This window comes from Thunnus thynnus, chromosome 24, assembly GCF_963924715.1.
Source record: "Thunnus thynnus chromosome 24, fThuThy2.1, whole genome shotgun sequence".
NCBI lineage: Eukaryota > Metazoa > Chordata > Actinopteri > Scombriformes > Scombridae > Thunnus > Thunnus thynnus.
This window is the reverse complement of record NC_089540.1, coordinates 11,531,483-11,555,264: the sequence shown is the minus strand read 5'-3', so window position 1 is coordinate 11,555,264 and position 23,782 is coordinate 11,531,483. Positions and strand designations below refer to the sequence as shown.

Here is a 23,782-nt window from a genome sequence, read left to right as displayed (position 1 = left end):
AGCAGCCTCTTATTAATATATATTTAATTAGCTTGTCTGTATTCAGAAAAAAAATGGCCGGTCATTTTAATTGGCTTTATTACCCTAATCATTTGACGGGAACCTTTTCGTCTTGATGGATGACCTTATTAATACATAGAAGAAACTGCCACAATCCTTGGAAACGGAGCCACTCAGGCGACTCATTAACACCGTCAGCGCTGCTCCACTTATTCTATTCTATTTATATTACAAGCTTACACCTGATCAGCGGATCATTAGTATTCAAAGCTGACATATATAGATTGACGAGGTGATCTATCTACCTTGAGATAAACGTGGAATAACTGCAATTCACGTTGACAGCACTTTATCACTGTAGGAAGATTTTTTGTTATTTTTCACATTTTGGTAAGAAAAGATATTATTTTCTATGAATATTATGCCCAGTCCTGTGAGAGAAAGGCAGCATGGGAAAGAACTGAAGCATTGAATTGAATCATCCTGCCTGAGTGACATACCTGGAGTTATTGTATCCCCAGACTTCTCAGTTGCTTGCTGATGTTGCCATATGCAGATTCAGGTTGAAGCCCAAGGAGAGAATGAAGAGAGGGGATAAAAGGGGAAGATATCAAGAAACAGAAGTGGTAGGAAGACAGAGATAAGAAAAAATACGACTAATAGATTAGACACAGTGGAATCAGCAGCACAGAGAGAAAGACAAAGTAAAGAAAACACCTAAGAAATGGACAAAGCTTTTGTGTTATTTCCAGTGTAGCATCTTTCTATTTTGGAAAAGGGAGTGGGGACGAAGGCATTATCTTGCACCAATGTTTACAGCCCCCATTTTTCTTATGTTTCCATAAATATAAACACAATACCGGGGCAAATGGGATTTACTCTATCACAGTGTGATGCTCCAGTTTCTGTGCAACCTGGGATAGAAATCATCTTTGTGATGGAGAATAAAGAAGACGGAGGTTGTGAGACAAAACCTAGGTCATTCTGAGTCTCTGTTTGTCTACGGGTCTGCGTGTGTGGTTGCAAACTGTACTGCACATGTGAATGTGTTATTTGACGAAGCGCTTCCTCACACTTTCCAGCACCTTTGACACCTGGAAGCTCTGATTGCAAGGTAACAATTGAAAACCTAAATTGGAGTCCTGGCCGTTAACCCCCTCCACCCCCCAACCCCCGTCCCTTATTTCGATCATGGCTGATGATTGCATTGCCACTTGGAGCTCGGCTTTTTCCTTTCTAGCAACTCATCTGCCCTCTGACACAGCCTCAATTGTCTGACTGGCTTTCAACAGGTTTAGCGTTCGATTTGTGGACACAGCCGGACAGAGCGGTCATTTAGGAACATAGCTGTCTTACAGCTTCTGGGACTGACATGATGATAATTTTAAACCTTCTGATGGGGTACGTTTTACTCCTGCAGGTTGTTTTGATTAAACCAATTGCTGTAAAAAATATTATTGGTAAAATAGGCATTGCACTCTGTACCTAAAAGAAATCTGGGATGAGAGGATGATGGGACGGTAAATGGAACATAAAAAGATGAAGGACATGGGGAAGGGAGGATGGGTTAAGAAGACTTTTTGTGATTTGTTTCTGTTGTGGTTACAGTACGAGGAAGATTTCCTTCCCTTTCAGAGATGTAAGTTGCTTTTTGGTTTCCTTTTAACCCCCAAGGTTCCCTATTTTTTGATCTGCTTGAACAAAATTAAACTTCACCAGTCCGTCATTGATTTAAGGTCGTAGATCATTAGTTGTACGACATTGTTTAGCCTTTTATAGCCTCTTAATTAGAATAATATCGAACATATCATATCTTATCCTGTTGGATCTAAGTCGAAATGTGGCTCCAGTGCATCTTGTAAATTCTAACATCTGAGATTAAAAGATGTTTCTGCATCAAAGATCAATTTTTAATTGAGCTTTTTTTTTACCCAATCAAATGCTCTACAATAAATGAAAACCTTTTGAAGGCACCTTTTTCCAGCTGAACAATGGTCGCTGTGTGACCTATTATGAACCTTGCTGTAGGCTATATCACTATTAAAAACTTAAAGAGCTTTTGTGCTTATCATAATCGCAAAGACTTCTCCTGGTAATGAGGGATTTGGTGTGAAATATTTATTGGTCCAATAAATGCAAATAGCAAAAAGGATTGAGGGAGTCATGCAAAATACATGTATGAGTAATGTAACTTTACTGTCAAGAAAAGTGATTTCCACATTTCCACACACATTTCAGACACCACAAAGGAGACTTTGATGAACTTTGGTCCTATTTTGACACATTGGTTAAAGTGCACTTTCCCTTAAGTAGTCTCACAATACCAGACAATCAGAGATCTCTGCCTGCTGAAGTCTGGGGATTTCTAAATAGACGGTAGTTGCTCGGACAGCGGTGAGAACGACCGCTAACAAACCAACACCCCTTACATTTTGTCAAGGACACCTTACCGTAAATGAAGCTCTCCCCCCATTCTCCTCCATGGTGAACTGCATGTCACCACCCCAATATGAAGGGCCACCCTAAAGACTTTGGATTCATTCTACCAAGCAGGGTTTATTTTTTTAAACTCTCTAATTGTTTCCACTCAGTTTTAGCAACAAAACCTGGGAGATTGCCCTCAGTCTCTATGAGCGAATCGTTTAGAGACTGACCTGTGAGTCTATCCCCTAGGGCTCATTTTGTTAATGAATCGAGTGACCCAAGGGCTGTGAGTGCATAAGCTCAACCAATATGTTGCGCCACAAATGCCAAAATGAAAAAAATCTAATTGATCGAAACCTGCAAATGCAGTGAAGCCTGAAGCCAAAAGTAAGTTTGTATTGTCACTGTGCTTCAGGTATTCTTACACAGTGTGTACATTCTAGTGTATGTTTACTGTTTTGCTGCTGGCCTTGTTAATAACGAGTACTGTCACAACTTATACACACATATGTATGCTTTTTTTCTTTGTTGAAAGGGAAAGAGAAGGAAAGAGACACTGTAGAAAAGGGGCCACCTGGTAGATAAGATCAAGTTGCATTTTCTTGCTAATTAGCAAAAGACACCACATCTGTGTGAAACTAAACATCTGTGAATTTGCATGTTGCACGCACACGTGTGTGTGCGCATGACTGCAGTTTATAGTTTTGGGATGTACATAGAGAGAGAAAGAGAGAGAGAGAGAGGTCTATCACGGCCACCGCAGCCTGAGGCATAAGAGGCTTAAAAAAGGAGACATGAATCGCAAAGCAGTTGGTGAGCAAAAAGCAGAGATATACAGAGAAGGTGTTGCGGGAGAAAGGGAAGATAATAGGTAGCTGTGGGTTGTGCCGGAGACTGTACATGTGGCCTGATACTGTATGTCTGTACGATTGGATATGGTTGGCTGAGAAACCAGCACTCTCTCCTCTCCTCTCCAGCATGAAAGCAGGCTTGTTATGCAGCCAGACAGACATATAGGAGTCGGGACACGGGGAGCCAGATTGGCAAACATGCACTTATGATTTGACAGATTGCGAAACAACTTTAAATTAATCTATAAGCAAAGATGGCTACGACTAATTCACAAGAGCTTTCTATACGATGTGAAATCAAACATCCCAGCACTGTAATATCAAGCTGCAACATTCTCCTTCTGCTCAACGCTCTCTGCCTGCACTGGAGGAGATGGATGTGAAAATGATTTTGAAATATTGTCTGTTGCTATGAAACGTAATTTACTCCCCACTCCCCACAAATATGATTTCTCTGATTTAGTGCCTCATATGCTCGGGTCATCGTTAGAAATGGCTCATCACGCATCTCTTTTTCTCTTTCTGCTTCACATCAAAATACAATGTAACCCATTTCCCAGCATTGTGAATCATTGTGGGATATCCAACAGCAGTATTGGTGTCAACAGCACCTTCTCCGCCGCTAGTTTATATAGAAATGTTAACAGAGGTGCAGTTTGTGTACAGAGATTAGTAATCTATATGTCCCCATGTCTTTTAGCCAAAAGTTAGAACTATACATGTAAATGAATGACTTATCCAGTGAGATTTAGAGATTGAGTCGTTAATGAATCCCAGCTACTAACTTGCAACTGACCCACAGAAGAAACTTAAAGAAAAAAATCTGGTTTCATGCACACTGAGTCTTTATTTCATGGTTTTGGCCATCATTGCTGTTGGTAACAACAACATCATAGTTGCTGAGATTTGGGATACATGTTGACGTGGCTATAAAAGAACTCGTTTTTGAGAACAACGGAGGTCTACGGCAGAGAGGAATAAGATATATCAGGCTTCGAATACACACACAATACTTGTAAGTAGATCAGTTCATTGTTGGTTTGGCTCTGCACATGAGATTTGTTGACAATAAAAAAATTATAGGGAAAGCTATATCCTTTAACTGCTTGTTTAAAACTTGTTTGATCATCTGAGTGCCTGTTTCTTGTCCCATATGACTTTGTGGCAGTGATGTCAGCAGAGGACAACTTACACAGGAGGAGGAGGTTTTGAGGTCAAGGTCCCAACAGCACTTGGCAGCACTTTGTTTATCTATCTATAATATATTGCCATTCAGTTTCTTGTTTTTGTAATGTTCCTGTTGTTATTTCTGTCTATTTTTTAGGGGGGAGTTTTACCTGATTTGAGCGACTAAGAATAGAGGATGTTGTTCAGACTGAAACACCCTTTCAGGCAAAGTTGTAATTTTTGGTTGTATAAACAAAATTAACTTGAATTCGGTGAGCAAAGTGTTACCATGTCCAACAGAAATGATGGATAAAAATAAAACCCTGGTTTTAATAAACTGGAATTTTCCTTTAGCAGCTCGCAGCTTTAAAGAATGCTGACTATTCAGGGTTTTTGAAGCTAATTTCTTTCTGGAAATCCTTTTTTCTGCCTCTGCTAACACATTTGAGGAAATGCATAAGACACACAAGTTTGGTGAATACAAACCATAGTAATTAGTATTGGTATCTCCTTCTTTTTGCTCTTGCTCTACCCGCTCTTTTACCCCTTGTCTTTGTCTCTCTCACTCTCTGTCTCTGTGGTTCAAGGGAAGAAAACCCTTCAACTCCTCCACAGAATCACAGACAATTAAAGCAGAGCATTGTTTTGCCTCGGGGCCTATCTGCTCTGTGTGTTTAATACATTTACACACATACACGCAGAAAAAAATACACACAGCCTCCCAGCCGCCCACCCATATGCACACGGAAATAAAAATATACAGTACACATACACCCCCACACACAAAGGCTCTTACATGTATCAAAACAGGCATGTTCTCTACTGTGAGTTTTATTTGGTCATGGCTTTAATGGTGCTTTTTATGGAGTACAGGATTACAGAATCGCATCCGTCTCTCCCTGCCAGCTGATTGGACGCTCTGCACTCTGTCAATCAAACATTGGATTTAGCCCGCTGCTAAATGCAACGGTGCGTTTAGGCCGCTTTCGTCTGCTATAGATTTAGTCACACTGACTTAGCTGCTGGCAAGTTTTTGCACACTGTCGCACCGGGGTCCAGATGTCACTGAATCATGTCACCAGGCCAGCTCAGTCAGCACCTCCTCTACTGTTGACCTCCATTCGAGGAATATAATGGTTTGGCGTAGTTTCGGGATAATTCAGAATGGTGAGTTTTAACAAGTGAAAGCAACTTGAAAAGCTTCGGACTTGAAAAGCGAGACAATTGGGGCTAAGCGAGGGAGATGAGAGAACTTCCCTCAACAGTAGTCTCAACCAGTGGGAGGGTTACAACCAGCAACTTTCTGGGCAAAATCCTGCTTCTCTAGCTTGTGTCTTTGACCTTATATTCCATAATTGATGCTGGAATAATTCATGTCTCCTTGTTGTTAGGCCAGCAATGAGTTATGTATGGTATCGACCATCTCAGACACATTACAAATGGCAATCAATGGTTTTGTTTGTTGTCTTATTTTGCTTGTCTCCAACGCTTCTCGGAGGAGCTAATAATTGGAGCTGATAATTGCTACCAGGCTCATAACATATTGACCCGAGCTCTGTAATAAGCAGGTGAACGCGGGCGAAAACATTCCATTCCTGGAAATTGATATAATTAGCATGTCTCTTTTTGTCCCCACCAGGCGAGACACTGTTGAATAAACAAATTCTCCCGTGTCATATTTCAAATCTAGTCAGCATTCTCATTAAAATGTCAATGTATATTTGCTGTGAGGGGCTGTTGTGTAGTTCAGCTTAAAAACGCCAGCTGAACAGTTATATTTTCCAGGTTGAACTTAATTATGTAATTCACACCGATAATTCGGGCAGCTCTGAAAAGCTCAGGCTTTTCTTTTTCTTTTGCCTGCCGGGTTTTGTGAGCAACTTAATGCGTGATCAATCACATGCGGCATGAAGAGACAGATCAATTAATAATTGAAAACCATTAAACTACTTGAAGCGTTGATTGGAATCTGCCTTAAGTCAGAGGCGGGCAGTGTGGAAGGGCACCAGGTTAAATAGACATGATTAATCAACCCCAGAACAGTATTTGCATTCATTTGAAAAAAAAGTGTGTCTATGTAGATAGAAGCCATATCCCAATTCCATATTACATTGGAATTATAAGTAGATTTTGAAGATATAGCCTTAAAGGTTTTAGGAAGGAACACTGACACGTGTTTTTCTTGCTGTAATCATCCCTCCTGTTCATACTGGTCATTAAGAGATCCCTTCATAATGCATTTACAATGTAAGTGATGGGGGATTTAAAGGTTTATCTGAAGCTAATATGAAGCCTCAGCCCTCCAAATTAGTCATATCAAGTGAATATCTTTCAAAGTTACTTTTTAGTGCCAGATTTTCTCTTTTTGCTGTAATCCTTCCACTGCAGCTGAACAGGAAAACACCCTGTCACGACACAGAGGAAAAATTTTTACTAAAAAGACTGTAACTGTGGAAGATATCCACTTTATTTGACTCTCAGACTGCTGAAGCCTCATTATCTTCAGATTTTTAGATACATTTTCGCTCAAAAAGAGGCTTGTGGGTTTTGTCCCCCATTGCTTTACACTGTAAATGCATTTGGAGAGAATCTTCTAATGGTCAATATGAACAGGAGGAATGATTACAGCGAACAAAACTTGTTTCAATGTTCATTTGGGCTCCTGACAATTGCTTTAAGACAGATTTGAAAAATTGTGTACCTATCCTGCATTACCATACTGGTGCTCCATCCTCTCCACATGTGTGTGTGTGTGTTTCAGAGCTTCTGCGTAATGCTATGACAGTCAAGTGATACAGCAGAAATTATCAAATACATAGATAAAGCAGCTCCTAAACCTCATTATGTTGCCTCCTCAGGTGAACGTGGCTATGCCCCTCTACTGCCATCTATAGGCAGCCTCAGCTCATGGCAGATGGCTCCCAGTGATAAGTGCTGGAGAGCAGCATTAGTGTGATGCTGCTGCTGCTGGCTACAGCCATCTTCCCCCGAGAAGCTGCAGATAATCATTTCATCATTTCCTCAATTATTGACAGGCGCCTTGAGCCCCACTGTTAAGTTTCCTGCGTTGTAGAAAATTAACATCCATTAGAGTATTATTCAGCCTGTGTGAGAGTATGTATGTGTGTGTGTGTGTGCGTGTGTGTGGTTAAGAGTTGGATCCTAACTAGACTTGCAGCTCTAAGGGCTGAGAATGAGGATCTCAGATATGACAGGCTCATCAAATATCTCACTTCACTCAGGGATGAAGCAAGACTACTGCTGCATCGAGAAGCTCTGGCCTAAAAATGATCCTCTCCCCGCTGAGTTGCCAATCATTACTCATCACATTAGACATCCAGACACATTCTCAGCTCGCTGTGTCGCCATTCAAACACTCCCTTTTCTGTGTCTAATTGTCTTCCTGGCTACAACTCCTCCCTTGCATTCTTCTTTCATTCTCTCATTTGACAAATTAGTGTCAGCTAAGATCAGGCCACACACACTCACTACCTTTCCATTCAGCCTTACAAAACTTCCACTGGAGCCCCAATTGTGTAGTTTTACAGTAGTACAGTTGCTACAACAGACAATTCCAGTCAGCTTTTTTTATATACTAGAAGGTGGTAGACTCTTGATTTGTTACTTTGGATGTAAAGAGTCTTACATGACAAGTTTTCACCAGAGGAAAATACCAGCACTGTTGAGTAATTTACTGATCTCTGCTATTGCTTAGCTTCTTAAATTCTCATCCCACTAGTGTTCAATGCATATAGCATCGTGGAGAGTGATAGCTGCAAATAGCATTATCTGGAGCTGAAAGGATCCCATTCATTGTGAAACCGGCTGACAAGCTTGTCACAAACAGCTATATGCCTAATAGAAGCTATCAAGCCATCTGTCTCTGAGCTTTGTAGAGAGAAATAGTTCTGTTGTTGAATAGTAACTTTGAAAGCAGTTAAAGTTTGGATAAAAAAAATAAATAAATTGCTCTATTCAGCAGGGACAATGTGTCGCATACTAGCAATAGCTGTTCTGTGTGTTATTTCTAAGAACTGTCTGATTTATATATAGAGGGATATTTTCATGTAAGCCTTTCACCGTTTTGCATATAAATGCAGCAAATAGTCACATACAATAGTAATTGGTCCTCAGATAAAATAAAAAATCTGGTACAAAGACAGAAATGTGCCACAATGCTGAAGAAGCAGACGCTTTTTGATAGTAATTTTGAAGTATTATGTCTATGCAGTCAGCAAATGATGAAAATCCTTTTTTTTGTTTTGTATTCTTCCGACCGTGATGACTAATCCATTTCTTCTTTTTGTGTGTGGTTTCTCTTTCTATGTTTCTTTCTTCATTACAGCGGCTCTGCAGGTGTCCATATCCTTGAACAAAGTGGAGTTAAGTGTGGGAGAGTCCAAGTTCTTCATCTGCACAGGTAGAAATTGCCCTTACTACTACTACTGTATGTGTTTTTATGTGTATGTGTGTATGTGTGTGTTTGGAGGCAGGTCAAAGATACACCGGGGGGTCTTACATCAGCTCTTGTGAAGTCTGTTGTTTGTATGACAGTGAACACAACACGATCCATGCTATCCATATGGTGAGTGACTCTTTGACCCAACGGTGACTGGATCCACACAAGGGATGCCCCCCACCCCTCTCGTTCCTCCTCCTCATTGTCCCCTCTGAATGGTGCATCAACACTCAGCCATTGCAGAGAACCTGATACCGGTGCCAGTGGCTCGGTAGGGTGGCAACACACTCTGGCAGGTCTGGCCCGCCTCCTGCTGGCTGCCTCTTCTCTCCTGCCAACCCACTCAGCGTGGAGCTAACAGCCAAGAGAGCAGAGACGCACTGGGAGGAGCGTCAGGGGGACGTGGAGGTCTAACGTGAGGAGGACAGAATGGGGGGTAGAAAAGTAGAGGTGGGTGAAATAAAACGGTCAGGTATTGAAAGGAAATAGTAAATGCTGTCAGTGAGAAAAAGCTCAAATGACAGCAGAGAAGAATGGAAAAGGCTTTGAGGCAAAAGAGTGTTGGAGGTGTGAGATAAGTAGTCACCATCCTCCGTCAAAATGCGTGGGAGGAAGTGTTGGGTCATTCGATGCTTTTGTTTGCCCTTTTACTCCACAGTTAGTTATGATGGGCCTGATTTTTACCATATTCACATGCAGTCCTGCCAACTGGAGTGGGATGAAAAGCAGGGCAGAAAAGCCTGGCCTGCAAACAAATACTTAAACTGAACCTATTATGCTTTTCCTTATTTTCAGTCATATGTACAATTTTACAATGTCGGATGTTAAAAGTGGCCAATGTGTCAAATAATGAGGTAAACATATGTTGAAGTAATCCCTGTGAGAAAAAATCATCAGCTTCTGACTGCTTTAAACGCTCAGTTTCCAAAGTTTTTTTCTACTTTCACCCCGAGCTGAGGTTGGCTCATGACAGATTTCTTTATATGGTCATCTGCTCCATGCACAGCGTGCCAGTTCACTGCTCTGCTCTGCTAACATTATGGCATTTTTCCATTGTTTTGGGGGTAGTCATGCTGAGCCATTACACAGCAGGGCAAAGTAAAATAAGTAGTTTACCTGTTGGAGGTGCGCTGGTTGTCTGCAGCTCTTCATCAAACATCATCATCACTGTGGCTGTTTCTGCTTGTACTATTCCTCCCTGCATTATTTCTAACTGATCCGCTGAACAAAGAGCTCCAAATATCTCCATATCTTGTTATTTAAACTGGTTTTTAGCACCTCTAACAAAGCTGTGCTAATGCAGTGGAACATGTTTCACTTCCTGTAAATTCTTCACAATAAAAGTCTCTCGTTATTTAGTCTTTTAAAAGCTTTTAATATGAAGCAGTAAAGCAGGAAATGTTTGGGTTTGCATCAGCAGCAACTTAACACGACTCTGATACGGCTGCCCCTCAGCGGCTTCCGTAAAGCTGGCCAATCAGAACAGAGTGGACTTATCAGGAGGGGGGCCTTTAAGAGACAGGAGCTAAGACTGCCAGTTTCAGACGGAGGCTGAACTGAAGGACTGCATAAGGTATAAGATAAATAAGGAATTTTTTGAACTGTGAATCATGCAAAGCTACTCTGAGTCCAGAAATAAAAATATAGAGCTGGAAATGAGCATAATAGGTCCCGTTTAAAGAAGGAGTCTTTTAAAGTGACTTTTCCCATTGTATGAATCAGGCCCACATAAATATGGATTAATGCACAGAAAAGGAACAGAAGGCACTTGTATTGTATGTCGATTCATGGGTTTGAGCTGTTTGTGAGGAGCAACAGAACAGAGAGGTGATTGTGTTGTTGATGAAAGAAAGGAACCAGGGTGAAATCAATTCACTTGTTCGATACAAATCTGTCTTGTTTCAGAAGTTTGTCTGGAATAATTGACAGCAGGATAAAAAGATAGAACACCTTATTTTTTTCCCAAGATAACGCAACTTTTATTTCTTGAATTGTCCAAACAAAATGTTTAAGGTCAATATGAGGTCAAATGTAGATTGTCCAGCTGGCTTGGAGGAAAGAAAATCCTGGTTGCATCTTTTTTTTTTGTCTCCTCTAAAAATGCTTTTTCACTTTCCTTTAAAGCCTTCAAAACCCCTTGTTTTGAAATCTCAAAGTATTTATCTGTAAGCTTAAATATTCATGATGTAATATGCAACAGCCAAAGTAAACAACTGGAAAATCTTTCGATATTATTGAGTTCAGCAGTCAAAAATAATCTCCTTCATCAGCACTCTGTGGATGTGGTTTGATCAGATTTGAGGGACATTGATTTGACTGGTGCTCAGAAGTATGTGACATCACTTTTCCCCCCACTCAGCCCCCCCACACAGAAAATTATGTGCTCATGTTCGAGTACATCTCTCATAGTAAAGAGTAGGTTGGGATTTACATTTTTTATACTTGATTCTGACAGGATGTAACAGAATTTTGTTAAAATTTCTCCAAACTCTAAGTGTACTTGATGGTACACAATTGCAGTTCTGCAAAGGATATATGGATTTCAAAGTTTCCAGGGGCTTTAAAATGAACATAAATGACAAAAATATTGTTATTGTTGACAAAAAAATCTTGCCCCAAGGTCCATTGAGTAGCTCTTCCGCAGCTTTTGATCATATCACATGATTTTATTATTATTATTTTTATGTGGCACTTGAAAGACTGCTTGTCCATAACACCTTAAGGTGAGTTTATGACAGCTGCTGTTTCCAAGGTCAAGAATGAACTATGTACACCTCTGCTCTTAAACCAATGTGGACCAGAAGTCCATAAAGTGCTCAGTAAAAATGGAAAATTGAACATTTACAATAACGACAACATATAGGACAACATATAGAGGATGCCAGCACCAGCTGTATGCTTGTATCTGTGACTTAAGGTAGTCAAAACTGATACAACCACAACAAAGAAGGCAAGTTACAGACAGAATTCTGGTGGATAAACATTTATAAAACTAAATTTACTGAACAAACAACAAAGCTATTTGATAAATAGCTACCATGGCAGAAAAATCAATTCACATGCTCCACCGAGCGCTGGACAAGGATGAAGACAAAGAAACAAACATGTAGCTGAAGGAGATGAAACTACTGCAAACAAAGATGGATAGCACTGAAAGACAGTTCAACAGCTAAGCGTACAGCATGCATGGGTCCCTCGAAAAAACTATGAGAGCTAAGCTCAAGAAGTTACTTAAAGAAATAAGGGAAAGTATTGATCTGGAAATCAGTATCTTAAAATCACAGCTGGATTCGCTTGATGAAAAATATGGACAACCAGCCCCAGACATTCTAGTAACTTTGGTCCTGACATATCAATCGTTGAGATGGCCCTGCCTTACAATGATGTGGAAGACCTGAATGAAAAAATTAGAGAGCTACTGGACATTGGTCTGGAATACCAGAAATGATTGGAGTGCTGAGAATGTGAGGAAGAGGACCCGGCCTGGGAGTGGTGAAAGCCTCCTTCAATAAGGTGGAGGATAAGGTGGCAGTGCTTAGGTGTAAACAAAAGCTGAAGAGTAACAACCAGTTCAAAAAGGTTTATTTGAGATCAGCCAAGTCCCATACTGATAGGATCCTTGGGTTCAATGTTAAAATGCTTCTTCAGGAGATACTGGCCAGAAAGGACTTCTGTATCTTGGGGAGCGGCCAAGCTGCTGCAGGTGGGAGAGGCTGAGGAGGATCTGCCCAGCCTGTAAACACAGTGTATCCTTGTTGTTTCTCCCAGGCACACTGGAACATTAATGGCTGGACTCTAAACTCAGAATCTTACTGTTGAATTAAGAAATGAAATGAAACACATCTGGGAGCTGCAGTATAAGTCAAGTTATTTTTTCCTGCTGTTTACCACCAGAGGGATCTACAAGAGGAGAAACTCAGTTATTTTTTTTAGTCATTTGCTGGCTCAGGTTTATTCCTTTGATGCTGACATCATTTATTTATGTGGAGACTTTAATAGTTGCATCTTGAAAAAAGATGATTGTATAGGGGATATTGATAATGTTTTGCCTCGAGTGGCCATAGACCTAAGAATAAACAGTCATGGGAATCACTCCTTGAATTTCTCAGCAAATGCTGTGTCCTAAATGGCAGAATAAATCTTGCTAATGACAATTTTACATCTATATCATCAAGAAACACTGTTGTGGACTATATAATAACCTCCCATGATTGTATGGACATTTATATTGACTTTAAAGTGATCACCTCATCTGAGCTTTTGAACAATAACCCTGCTTGTATTGACCTTATAGGTGTGAGATGCAGGTTACCGCAAGAAAACACAAATGAATATTGATAATTGGTATGGATTATTTTGTGATATAAAGTGCAGGGAAATATATATGTACCTATTGACAAAATCAGATTTTTCAAGTCAGAAAGGGTCATATCAGAAAATGTGTAAGACTAAGCCATATTGAATGCAGAACTCAAAACTTCAGAGTGATTAAAGGCAGAGAGGGAATTTCTAAAATGTCAGGACCCACTGACCAGAACGCAACTTAAGGAACAATAGAGGCAAACTCAGTTTATTTTTGATTGAAGTACACATACAGATCTACAAATAGCAGTTCAGAAGAGGAAAAGCATTACAGCTGGATCAATAACAAAGTAACAATCCACAACAGGAGTGATATTTATTTGGAAATAAATAAATAAATCAGTTTCTAAAAAATTAAAGAAAATCCCAATGGAAATTATACTAGATAATGGTGGCAATGACAACAAAAAAGTGGTAGGGCTTGGAAAATGGGAGAAAGACAAATTTATTTTCAGGAAATCATATTCCACCTGGGTTTGATGACATGTTCTTAAATGCTATTTGTGCTATAAAATGTGAGTTGGAGATGGCTATGAATATACCAGGATATAGCTCAAAATACATTCCTGAACATCACTATAGAGGAAGTTAAAAGGCTGTCGACAAAGCAAAATTGAATAAGGCATCTGGAATAGAACGTATCCCAAATGAAGCTTTAAAATCTCCACATCTCGTCGAGATCCTCTTTTATCTCTTCAAGACATGCTTTGAACATGGTATAATCCCGTCAGTTTGGTACAAGTTCATTATTAATCCTATTCCAAAATCATCAAAGAATGACCCCAGAATATCCCTCAATCATAGTGTCACAGCCTCCTTAATACAGTTGACAAAGTGTGTGCTAATATACTGAACAACAGGCTCACACAGTATTTAGAGATGGGACAGGATCTTGTTGATGAGCAGAGTGGATTTAGATAGAAACAAGCCTGTATCAATCATATACATTCAGTATCAACCATAATTAGAACTAGAATTGCAGAAGGCAAACCCACTTTCACATGTTTTATTGACTTTCAAAAGGTGTTTGACTGGATTAACAGAGATTTGCTTGCCTTTAAATTTATGGAAGTGGGGTGGATGGTAGATTCTATAAAGTAATCTGTGTTGAGATCAATGATATGTTTACTGACTGGTTTGATACACCTTTTCGAGTAAAACAAGGTGATATACTTTCTCCAACTCTTTTTGCATTATTTGTGAATGACTGAGCTTTACAGATTAAAGAGGCTAATTTAAGCGTATGCTTGGATGACATCAAATTGGGGGTTTTATTATATGCGGATGATATAATTTTACTGGCTTTACTGGCTGAGTCTGAATCTGACCTGCAGAAAATGTTGAATGTGGTTAGTTTGTGGTGTTATAAATGCAATAAATCAAAGCTAAACACAAATAATGCACTTCAGAAAGAAAGGTATGGAAAGAAGTACACAAAGAATTAGTTTTGGCTCAGTCGTTTTAGAATATATTAGTTCATATAAATGTTTTTTTTATTGATAACTTTATGACTTACGGTTGGAATTGGGTCCCTTGTTGATTCTGCTGGGAGAGCTTTGGGATCAGTTATTAACAAACTGAAAGTATGTAATGATCTTGGTTATTCTACTTATACCCAACTTTACGATGCATGTGTCTCCCTCAAACTGAACTATGCTGCAGAAGTGAGAGGGGCTTAAAAGAATATAAAACTATAGACACCATACAGAATAGAGTTATGCAAAGTTTTCCGGGGGTTCATAGATTCAGATTCCAGCAGTTCAGGGAGACATGGGATGGGTACCAGGGTCTGTACAAGGATAATGTAAAATGATCCAACTGTGGAACCATCTAATCAAAATGGCAGAGGACAGAATAAATAAGAAAGTTTTTATGTGGAGCAAATCACACAGTTCTCCATGGGTAAAAGAGCTTTACTCAATTTTGAGGACGTGGATGTGCTGCATATCTACAGGAATAATGTGTGCTGTAATGTTAACCCCATCAAAAGTAAGGTTTCACTGAAATTTGAAGAAAAATGGTTTGAAAATGTTCTGTCAAAGCTAAAATTAAGGACATTGTGCATATCAAAGAGAATCTCATTTATCTAGAAGCCAAAGATCTTAGGGTTGCACAGTTGAGAGCTGGTATTCTTCATCTGACCATTGAGGTTGGTCGATTCAAAAATATTCCAGAGCAAAACAGACTGTGAGCTCTGTGATTTGGGTGAAGTGGAAAATGAGACCCATTTTCTGTTGTACTGTACAAATTGTGATGACTTAAGAGAGTTACTGTAGTGTGAAATCGCTCGACAAAAACCCTGAAATATTCTGGTGTTTAGATGAGCAAAAACTGGAATAGCTGTTTAATTTTGATGTTGTTAACTTAATCTCAAAAGCCTGGAAAAGAAGGCAAGATAGATTGTTTGTGAAGTATTCATTTTGATTTTTCAGTAATACATAGCAAGCTCCTATCAGTGATTTAGGAGTTCTGCCCTACTCACTGATTGTCAGAAGATCTGAAGGTGAAATATGCTTTAGTTGTTTCTTTATTTCTTTGTCTGTTGTTTGACAGTGTATACGCTGTACTCTGGTCCTGGCTTGTTTGAATTTATGGTGTCTGGTAAGCCCATACAATTGTATGCACGACAAAATAATAAAATTTAATTAATTCATTAATTCCATGACAACTTGGCAAACTCACAAACAATTGATGAATGCTGAACACAGAAACCAGTGCATTTAGTGTAGTTGGACACTTTCTCCATACTCCACTGAAACAGAAATGCATACATTTCTGCTTTAGAATAAATTTCCCATCAAGACTGAACATTTTCTAAGTGTACAAACATGAAATTGTACATGCTAGTCGAATAACCTCTAAATGTTCCAAGCCCCTTTTTTCAAAACCTCTTTTATCTTTCATTCTCAGAGTGAGAGATGTGCCATCTATTCATAGATTCTTGCTTTTAGAAGAAAATGTGAGAGGCGTCCATTCAGCTGAATTAACTTTTATTCATCACCTCTCGCTACAGCATAAGAATAAGAAGAATAAGGAAGAGGAGAGGAAAACAGCAAATGAGAAGCAGAGAGAAAGAACAGGTGAACTGAGCTGCAAAGCGGGAGGGAGGGGACGGATGTGGAGATTATCTTTAGAAAATGTTTGACTCTAAGCAGTCTACTAGAAGGAGAGAAAAACTCTATTTGTGCTCGTGTCACCTTGTACCTTGGGTGCATTTGTTCCTGGTCTGTTTCCATCATAGTCGAGGGGAAAGGTCAGGGATGTTTCTATGATGAATGCATTCAATGAGAGGTACGAACAGTTTCTGCAACAATATGTGTGTCAACAACATCACTATGGTGTGAAGTCAAATAAGAAAATTATCATTGTGCAAAGCTGCAGTAGAAGTTGTACTATTTAGCTGTATTACATGAGTGCACTTAGTCTGGTTTTGTGCATAAAGGTAAAACTATGTTCCTTCTTTACTGCCTTACAAAGGCAGACTAACAGAAGCAGTGAAGTTAAGAAATCAAAGGGTTTAAAGTTTTCACCTTGGCTGTATTACAGAGCATATATAATGCCTTTGCTTTACACCCTTTTATGCTTCCTATTAATAAATATGTGATATAATGGTAGCTTAACTGCATCAAATGGCATAGCCGAGATTGCAGTTATGGTGCTAAGATAGTTACCTTTAGCAGGAGTTTAGCTCAGATTTTGTTGTCCATCATGATTGGATTTAGATATGGCCTCATTCAGGTCTGTGGAATAACAAGCTACCAAGATGTCAGTTCATAAAAATGTATTTTTTTCAGTGACAGATGACATCAATGAGTGGATTTAGTTTTGAGCTTTTGCTAAGGCTAGCCTTGGTTATCTCACCCACTCCATCTGGCTCCATTTTATATTTTGTAGTGCAAATTTTTGTTTTCACAGAAATTATACTCCAGTATATATTAATATGAAAATAGGCATCAGAAAGTCAGATTCTGACCTTGACCAAATATGTAGTTAATGTAACTTTTGTTTTGGGCTGCAGTTGTGTAGCAAATGGCCATAACCTCAAATAGTACTAAGAAATATATAGATTGGTCAAACATTAATGGAAAAACCAAAACAAAAGTTCATAGGTCTTGGACCACCACAAGCCTCCCAAACAGCTTAAGTTATCTTAGTCATTGATTGGCCAAGTGTCTAAACTATAGTCCTTAATTTGGTGTTTTGATGGTGGTGGTGGAGAGCACTAATACATTGCTCCAATATCTCCTAAAGGTGTTAAGTTATAGATTTAGATGTGGCCTGTATGGAAGGATATATATATATATATATATATGTTATATCTCTACACTCATTCAGGTTTTCCCTTTATTTTGTCACCTGTTTCTATATTATTGAATGAACAACATGCAGTTTATAGAAATCCAAAGTCATAACTGCAGTTCATATTCATTGAACTCATCAAGACAACAATGTCAGCAAAAACTTCCAAGAAAATGTGACACATCATGGAAAACAAGCAAATGATTTTAAAAAATGTTTAAAAAAAAAAGTTTTCTTCATGTACCAATCTTTACATTCGGTTTAAAATGGTCAGTTTGAGCTTATGTTGGGAAACACTTTCTTTATCTGATGTAAAATGTGTCTCCAGTCAGGTTGAATGAACCTGGGCTCATGGCGTGACAAACATGGAGGTGGATAAAGTAGTATTTAGGTGTGTGTTTAACCTCCCCTATGACTGCAGTGGCAGCGAGCCAGAACACCCGTTGGCTGCTGAAACAAAACAGAAGCGGCTTCAAAAGCTGCCTCAATAATGAAACAAGATCCAAGAGCGTTTCTTCAGATGTCTAACGAGAGTATGGCCGATCCATGTGACATCACTCATCCCAGTTGTTTACCCATTGGCCAGACATTACAGAGTAGACAGAGACAGAAAGATATGAGTGGTAATTTTGACATCATGCTGACCAGTTAGATGCTCTCTTCCTTCCTTTTCTGCTCAGCTCTTGTTTCTCCCCTGTTATCAACTTCCCTGGAGACCTAAATCAATTACTACCATGGCTCCAGTGCCAGCTACCGTGGGGACCCGGGGGTGTTTCGGCTTCCACTCGGCTAATTTTGGCGCCAAGGGGCACGTCTAGTCAATAATCTGCCTTGTGCAGGAGGCTGAGATTGTTTCAATATTTCAGTTGCTTTATATTGCTCCCTCACTGCTTAGGAGGATCATAAACTTTGTCTGAGACACCTTCCAGATACAAAGCTTTGAAGCTTGTCCTGGCCTTGTTTAAAGTCTTATTTCCATGCGTATGGTTAACATGGTTAACATAAGCAGACTACCAATCAGTGTGTTGCAGTGTAGACATGTCTCCAGCACCTAGAAAACTGATCTACCGTCAGAGGCATAATTCATTGTGCAAGAATCAGTAATAATGCCAGAGCTTATGTAGGTTTTTAGAGTGGCCTGACAGAAATTTCCATCAGCTACAGTTGTAAATACGCAGAGGGGGGGCAGAGCTGAGCGTGAAAAACAGGGCGGCATGCTACACACTCCTGTCTTCTCCAATCATCTGTGAAGCAAATGGCCTGTCACCATGCTAGCTGCATCAACTTTAACATGTTTAGCTGTCTCTGTTGTCAACAGACTGTAAAATGGTAAGAGGTGATAACGTTGTAACGCTAACAGGTATAAAGAGACGCTTATCTGTTCCCCACAAGTACCCACATGAACCAGGACGCTCCAGAGGGAAGCCACGTGTGAAGGAAGGCAGAGTGAGGAGTGGGGGGGGGGGGGGAATCACTTGTACTGTAATATGATTTTCAGCAATGCTCGTGCTTGATTGCCTCATCAGATTTGTTGGCCTCGAAACTAACGAGCAGCAGAAACACATGCCAAGGATATGATGCTGATGGTTGCTGGAAACACAGTGATGATGATCAGTGTTAGCGTGCTGGGTTGTGAGTTGCGGTCTGCATGGTTTTCTATGATGCAAAGTGAGACAGGAGACAAATCAGCTAATTTGTCATCATTTGCCTTTAGATGACAGTACACTATCAAACTGAGAGATCATTATATTGATGTTATATGCTGTTAACATAAATTTTACATTAAAACTGTACATTCTGAACAGACATGACGTTTTTCAGCTAAATCTTGCCGAGCCCACACCAAGCCGTCTCCTCACAATGGATCATTTTCACAGTAGACGTTTTGTCTTGTCAAAGCAGGAAAAGCACAGATGTAAATAATAACATTAGCAATGGCTGTATTGCGTTAATTGTCCCAGTAAGCCATTTCAATGGTATTAATTTCATTTGTGCATTTCCTGCTTTGAAGAGGCAAAGTGTCTGCTGTAAAAATGGTCTATTATACCTGGGAGCTGTTGACATGAACCGACACAACCATGTGCTGCTGGCTGCTGAGCAGCTGGAGGTTAAAAGCTTTGCTCAAGGGCATCTTGCTGATAGTTGCAGAGTGAAAAGAGAGCTTCAGACTGCCTGCTTTCTGCTCACTCGCTCTGGGGTTGCCATTTTCCTAAACAAGACACTTGTGTCACAAACTCGTATTGCTTCAGTTTGATACTCCAGTTTCTTTTGTTTCCTTAATTAAATCCAGCGACCTGTCTCGGTCCATCTCCTCTAGTGTTGGAGGCTTTGGCTGATTGATAGGCCAAGTAATGGCCCTCCACACTGACACTTTTATCAGCAGAATTTACAGGCAAAGGGCACCTGCTGCTTGCAGATGGTGCTATCATCTCTACCAGTAGCCAGATGAGTTCATGTTTCATAGGCTACATATGGACACTGTTTTAATCAGGGTGCAACTTAGCTTTTGATTAGGCCTACCATTTGTTTCTGTGTTTAGTGTCTGTGTGTTTGTATATGTGCATATTCTCGGGAAATGAGAGTGGAATTTACAGCCTACATATGTCCCTATTCCTTTACAGGCTTATTAGCTATGTAAATCCAAGATTATGACATAATCATGTCATTTCTGTTCCCTTGACAAGTTCCAACAACAACACTGGATGGTCCTCAGCTGTTCAGCAGACCAAAGCGAGCGGCAATGTTATAGTACTGACATGTTCAAATACATCAGGGAAATAAAAAACTTATTCACTGGCAGCGCTGTATGTGTCCAAAAAGAGTTTGCACACCCAAATCAATAAAATCCTTTCATTCAGTGAGGCATAGCCGTGCATTTTTTTTATCCCAGTGTGCTGATTTTAAGTGTTGTTGTATTATACAAAAGTGCCTCAAACTTACTTCAGATTCTGGAAATGATTGGCTGTCTTAATTGGAATTCAAATTATTTTTGCCTCAAGATTTTCCTTAATATGAGTCTGACTGAATCTTAAAAATAGATCAGTTTGTGGAGACCTTGGCTTAGGTCGCTTATATTCCTGCCTTTCTCTCTCAGTTTTTGGTGCCTATCAACTTTAATGAAGGTTGAAAATGCAAAATGTAACAAGCTAAACAAAGCTACACTAAAACATTTAGCCTGTGCAGTAGACTTATACTCACATAATAAGTTGTTATCAAACCATATTTTGCCTTTCTACACCTGCTTATGGATGAGCATCTTTCAGGTTGACTGATATGATGTATGCATAGAGGCAACAAGTGAATGTCACTCTTGGGAAATGCAATATTTTTCAGAAATGATCTTGGGACTGCAAGGTTGGTGGTTCAGTTTATTGGAGTAATTTGGAAAATACATATAGATGCTGGCGGTCTGTTGCACAGGAAATAAATGTCCTCAGGCATTTAAACATACTCAACATTACTGATACCTTTCTAGACAGATCCCAGGTGTGAGTGGGAGTATGAATGAAAGCAAGAAATGTAAATGTGAAAAAAGAAAACTAAAGTACGATATGATTATGACCTGCCTGGTAAAAAAAGAGTCAGCTTTCCCTATGTGTGTTTCTCTCTCTGTCCTTGCTCCTAGCTATCGGCGAGCCGGTGAGGCTGGAGTGGTACAACCCTCAGGGCGAACGCATCATGCCCTCCAAGCGGATGGCACTCCACACGGAGACGTCACGATCCAGGCTCATCATTTACAACGCCATCATCGAGGACGCGGGTATCTACCGCTGCCAGGCCACTGACGCCAGCGGTCACACCGAGGAAGCCTCGGTCGTGCTGGAGATCTACCGTAAGCTTGACAGATAGCGTGCACACACATACACATTTCCACATTTACCTGCAGAGCCTCTATGTTTGCCTCCTGAGGAGATTTAGACATGAAGACATGAAGAGAATAAACCTCCCGCATTAGTGTTTGATCGCAGGGACAGACAGCCTATTCATATTCCCAGCCACAAGCTGTTAGAAATGTTGGCTCTGTCTGTGCAAGTGCATTTTAGGTCCATGTGTACCTTTGACTTTATGTGTGAGCCGGTGCAAGCGTGTGTGTTACACTCATTCTAGTGATTAAAGTATAATGACAGCTAGTAATGCCATGGGACCTGGATCCTGCCAGGCATAATGAGGGATGTGGCACCGAGGCTAACCTGCCTTGCTGACCCATCACTATTTCCAGGGAAAAACTTAATGTTACGGGGGGGGGGGGGGGGGGCTCGGTGGTCACAGACACTGTCCCATCGCTAGTTTCATCCTCACGGCGAGCAGTGAATTAACCGCCATTTGTCATGTAAAAGTGTCCTTGAGGAATACATTCAACTTAACGCCTTTCCAGCTCATTCTTGTGATTTGCTTTGGACAAAAATATAAAAAGCATGTAGGACCAGGATTGTAGCTACTATCAGGGACACTGAGGCCCTATTTTCTGGGAGTATTAACCACCTTTGGGGAGTTACATTCTACAATTCAAGAAACTAACACATGATGGATATTTTATTGTCTGACTGCAGTATTTTTAGACTCAATATATTCAAATTTGGCTACGTTTAGGCCAACAAAATTTAATATTAATCAACCATAATTGTATTCTTGGCAACAGTGTTGCCAACTTAGCAACTGCTCAGAGCCCCTAAGCAACTTTTTCTGACTTTTTGGACAGACCTTAACTCCTCTCCTTGAAGGGAGTTGCTAGTATTTCTCAGTGAATGAGAGCTAATGTGGCTCTCTGGATTGACTGTTCAGCGGGTGGAACAGAGCAGCAGCACGTTCAGTGGACCAATCACCAACCAGACAGAGTCTTGAATGAGCTGTGAATGTGTGAACGTAATGACCAGTCATTTATCCTCATTGTTTTTATTCTAAATGATTTAACTTTACTATCTAAGCTTAACTTTGTTTAGTCAAAATATTTCTTCCAGTGCATGATCCTCTCTCTATTCATCATACTTCAGTTGGAGTTGATACATCAGTCTGCATTAGGTAGATTTAGATGCACATCGAGGAGCTGCTTGAAAAAAATGGCTAATGATATAGCTAGTTACAGTCAATTTAGTTTAATTTAACTTAATTTTCTTTAGATTTTTAAAAATCTTTTATGTATGTAATTATGTCATGACGTCATAGATATGCAAATTAGCACATGACATCATCTAGTGACTTTTCCAGCAGGCTTTAGCTACTTTACACTGAAAATAGTTGGCAACACAGCCTGGCAGTGTGGAGAAATCTCTAAAAGCTTTAAAACAGCAAATTTCTCCATACTGGGAGTTTACACTTAACAAAACATATAAGTGAGCAGCTTACTGAATAAATAACATTTGAAACTGTTTTTGTCTCGTCAGAACTTTCAGCTGTTTTATGTTTGTGCTCTCTAACGCTGCCGCCATTACAGCGGTTGCAAATGTACATGTGGAAGTTATTCGGTCTTAAAACACTATTTTGAAATTGGTGATGAAACAGTCTATTAACATTTGGAAAAAATAAAAAGTTTGACTTTCTTAAGATTATAACCTTTATTTCAATTCCAATTTGATGATGTTTTAAGGCAAAATCCTTTACATGCATTACAGTGATATTGCATGGATTTACAAGTGACAAGCCATCCAGTAATGGCGGTTTATTTACTTCCGCCTACAACCAGGATTAGTCTATTTCTGAAATTTTGGCTGTGGCCCTGTGCTGGAAAAGGCACCTTTCCTAATCCTCACAACACCCTCTGTTCACAGGTAGCGCCGTGTCACGAAATGGATTAGCATTATGATATGCATGCAAAGGCACACACACACACACACACACACACACACACACACACACACACAAACATTACATAAGAACCAAGTGATTTCTGAGATGTGAATAACCCAAATACCCACATACACTGGGCTTTGATCAGGAGTATTCCCCAAGTTTAATTGGAGAAAACGTCAAGGTACAGGGAGCTGATGCCAAGAGACACTCTTTCGCACACACACACACACACACATACACAATTACATGTGCACACAGACTGGAAATCATCACCTGCTGCGTTGCTGCCTTTTTCATCCTTTCCCAGCGAACCATTAGGGGAGACATCACAGCCTCAATCACACCTGCCACCACTCAGCCCTCGCCTCATTCACCACATAACCAGCTCCCTAAAACCATTGTTTCCATGGCAACTGGGCGTCACTCACTCGGG

General features: G+C 40.0%; 1 protein-coding gene across 7 annotated transcripts in view; it reads left to right on the top strand.

The window, feature by feature from the left end:
* LOC137177060 (neural cell adhesion molecule 2-like) overlaps positions 1-23,782 on the top strand; it is a 432,349-nt gene that overhangs the window by 327,105 nt on the left and 81,462 nt on the right. For all 7 annotated transcript variants that reach the window (XM_067583157.1, XM_067583154.1, XM_067583159.1 and 4 more), the window contains 2 exons: positions 8,788-8,862; positions 21,188-21,394. In XM_067583157.1, the coding sequence (XP_067439258.1) occupies positions 8,788-8,862; positions 21,188-21,394 (282 nt within the window). The remainder of the gene's footprint in view (positions 1-8,787; positions 8,863-21,187; positions 21,395-23,782) is intronic.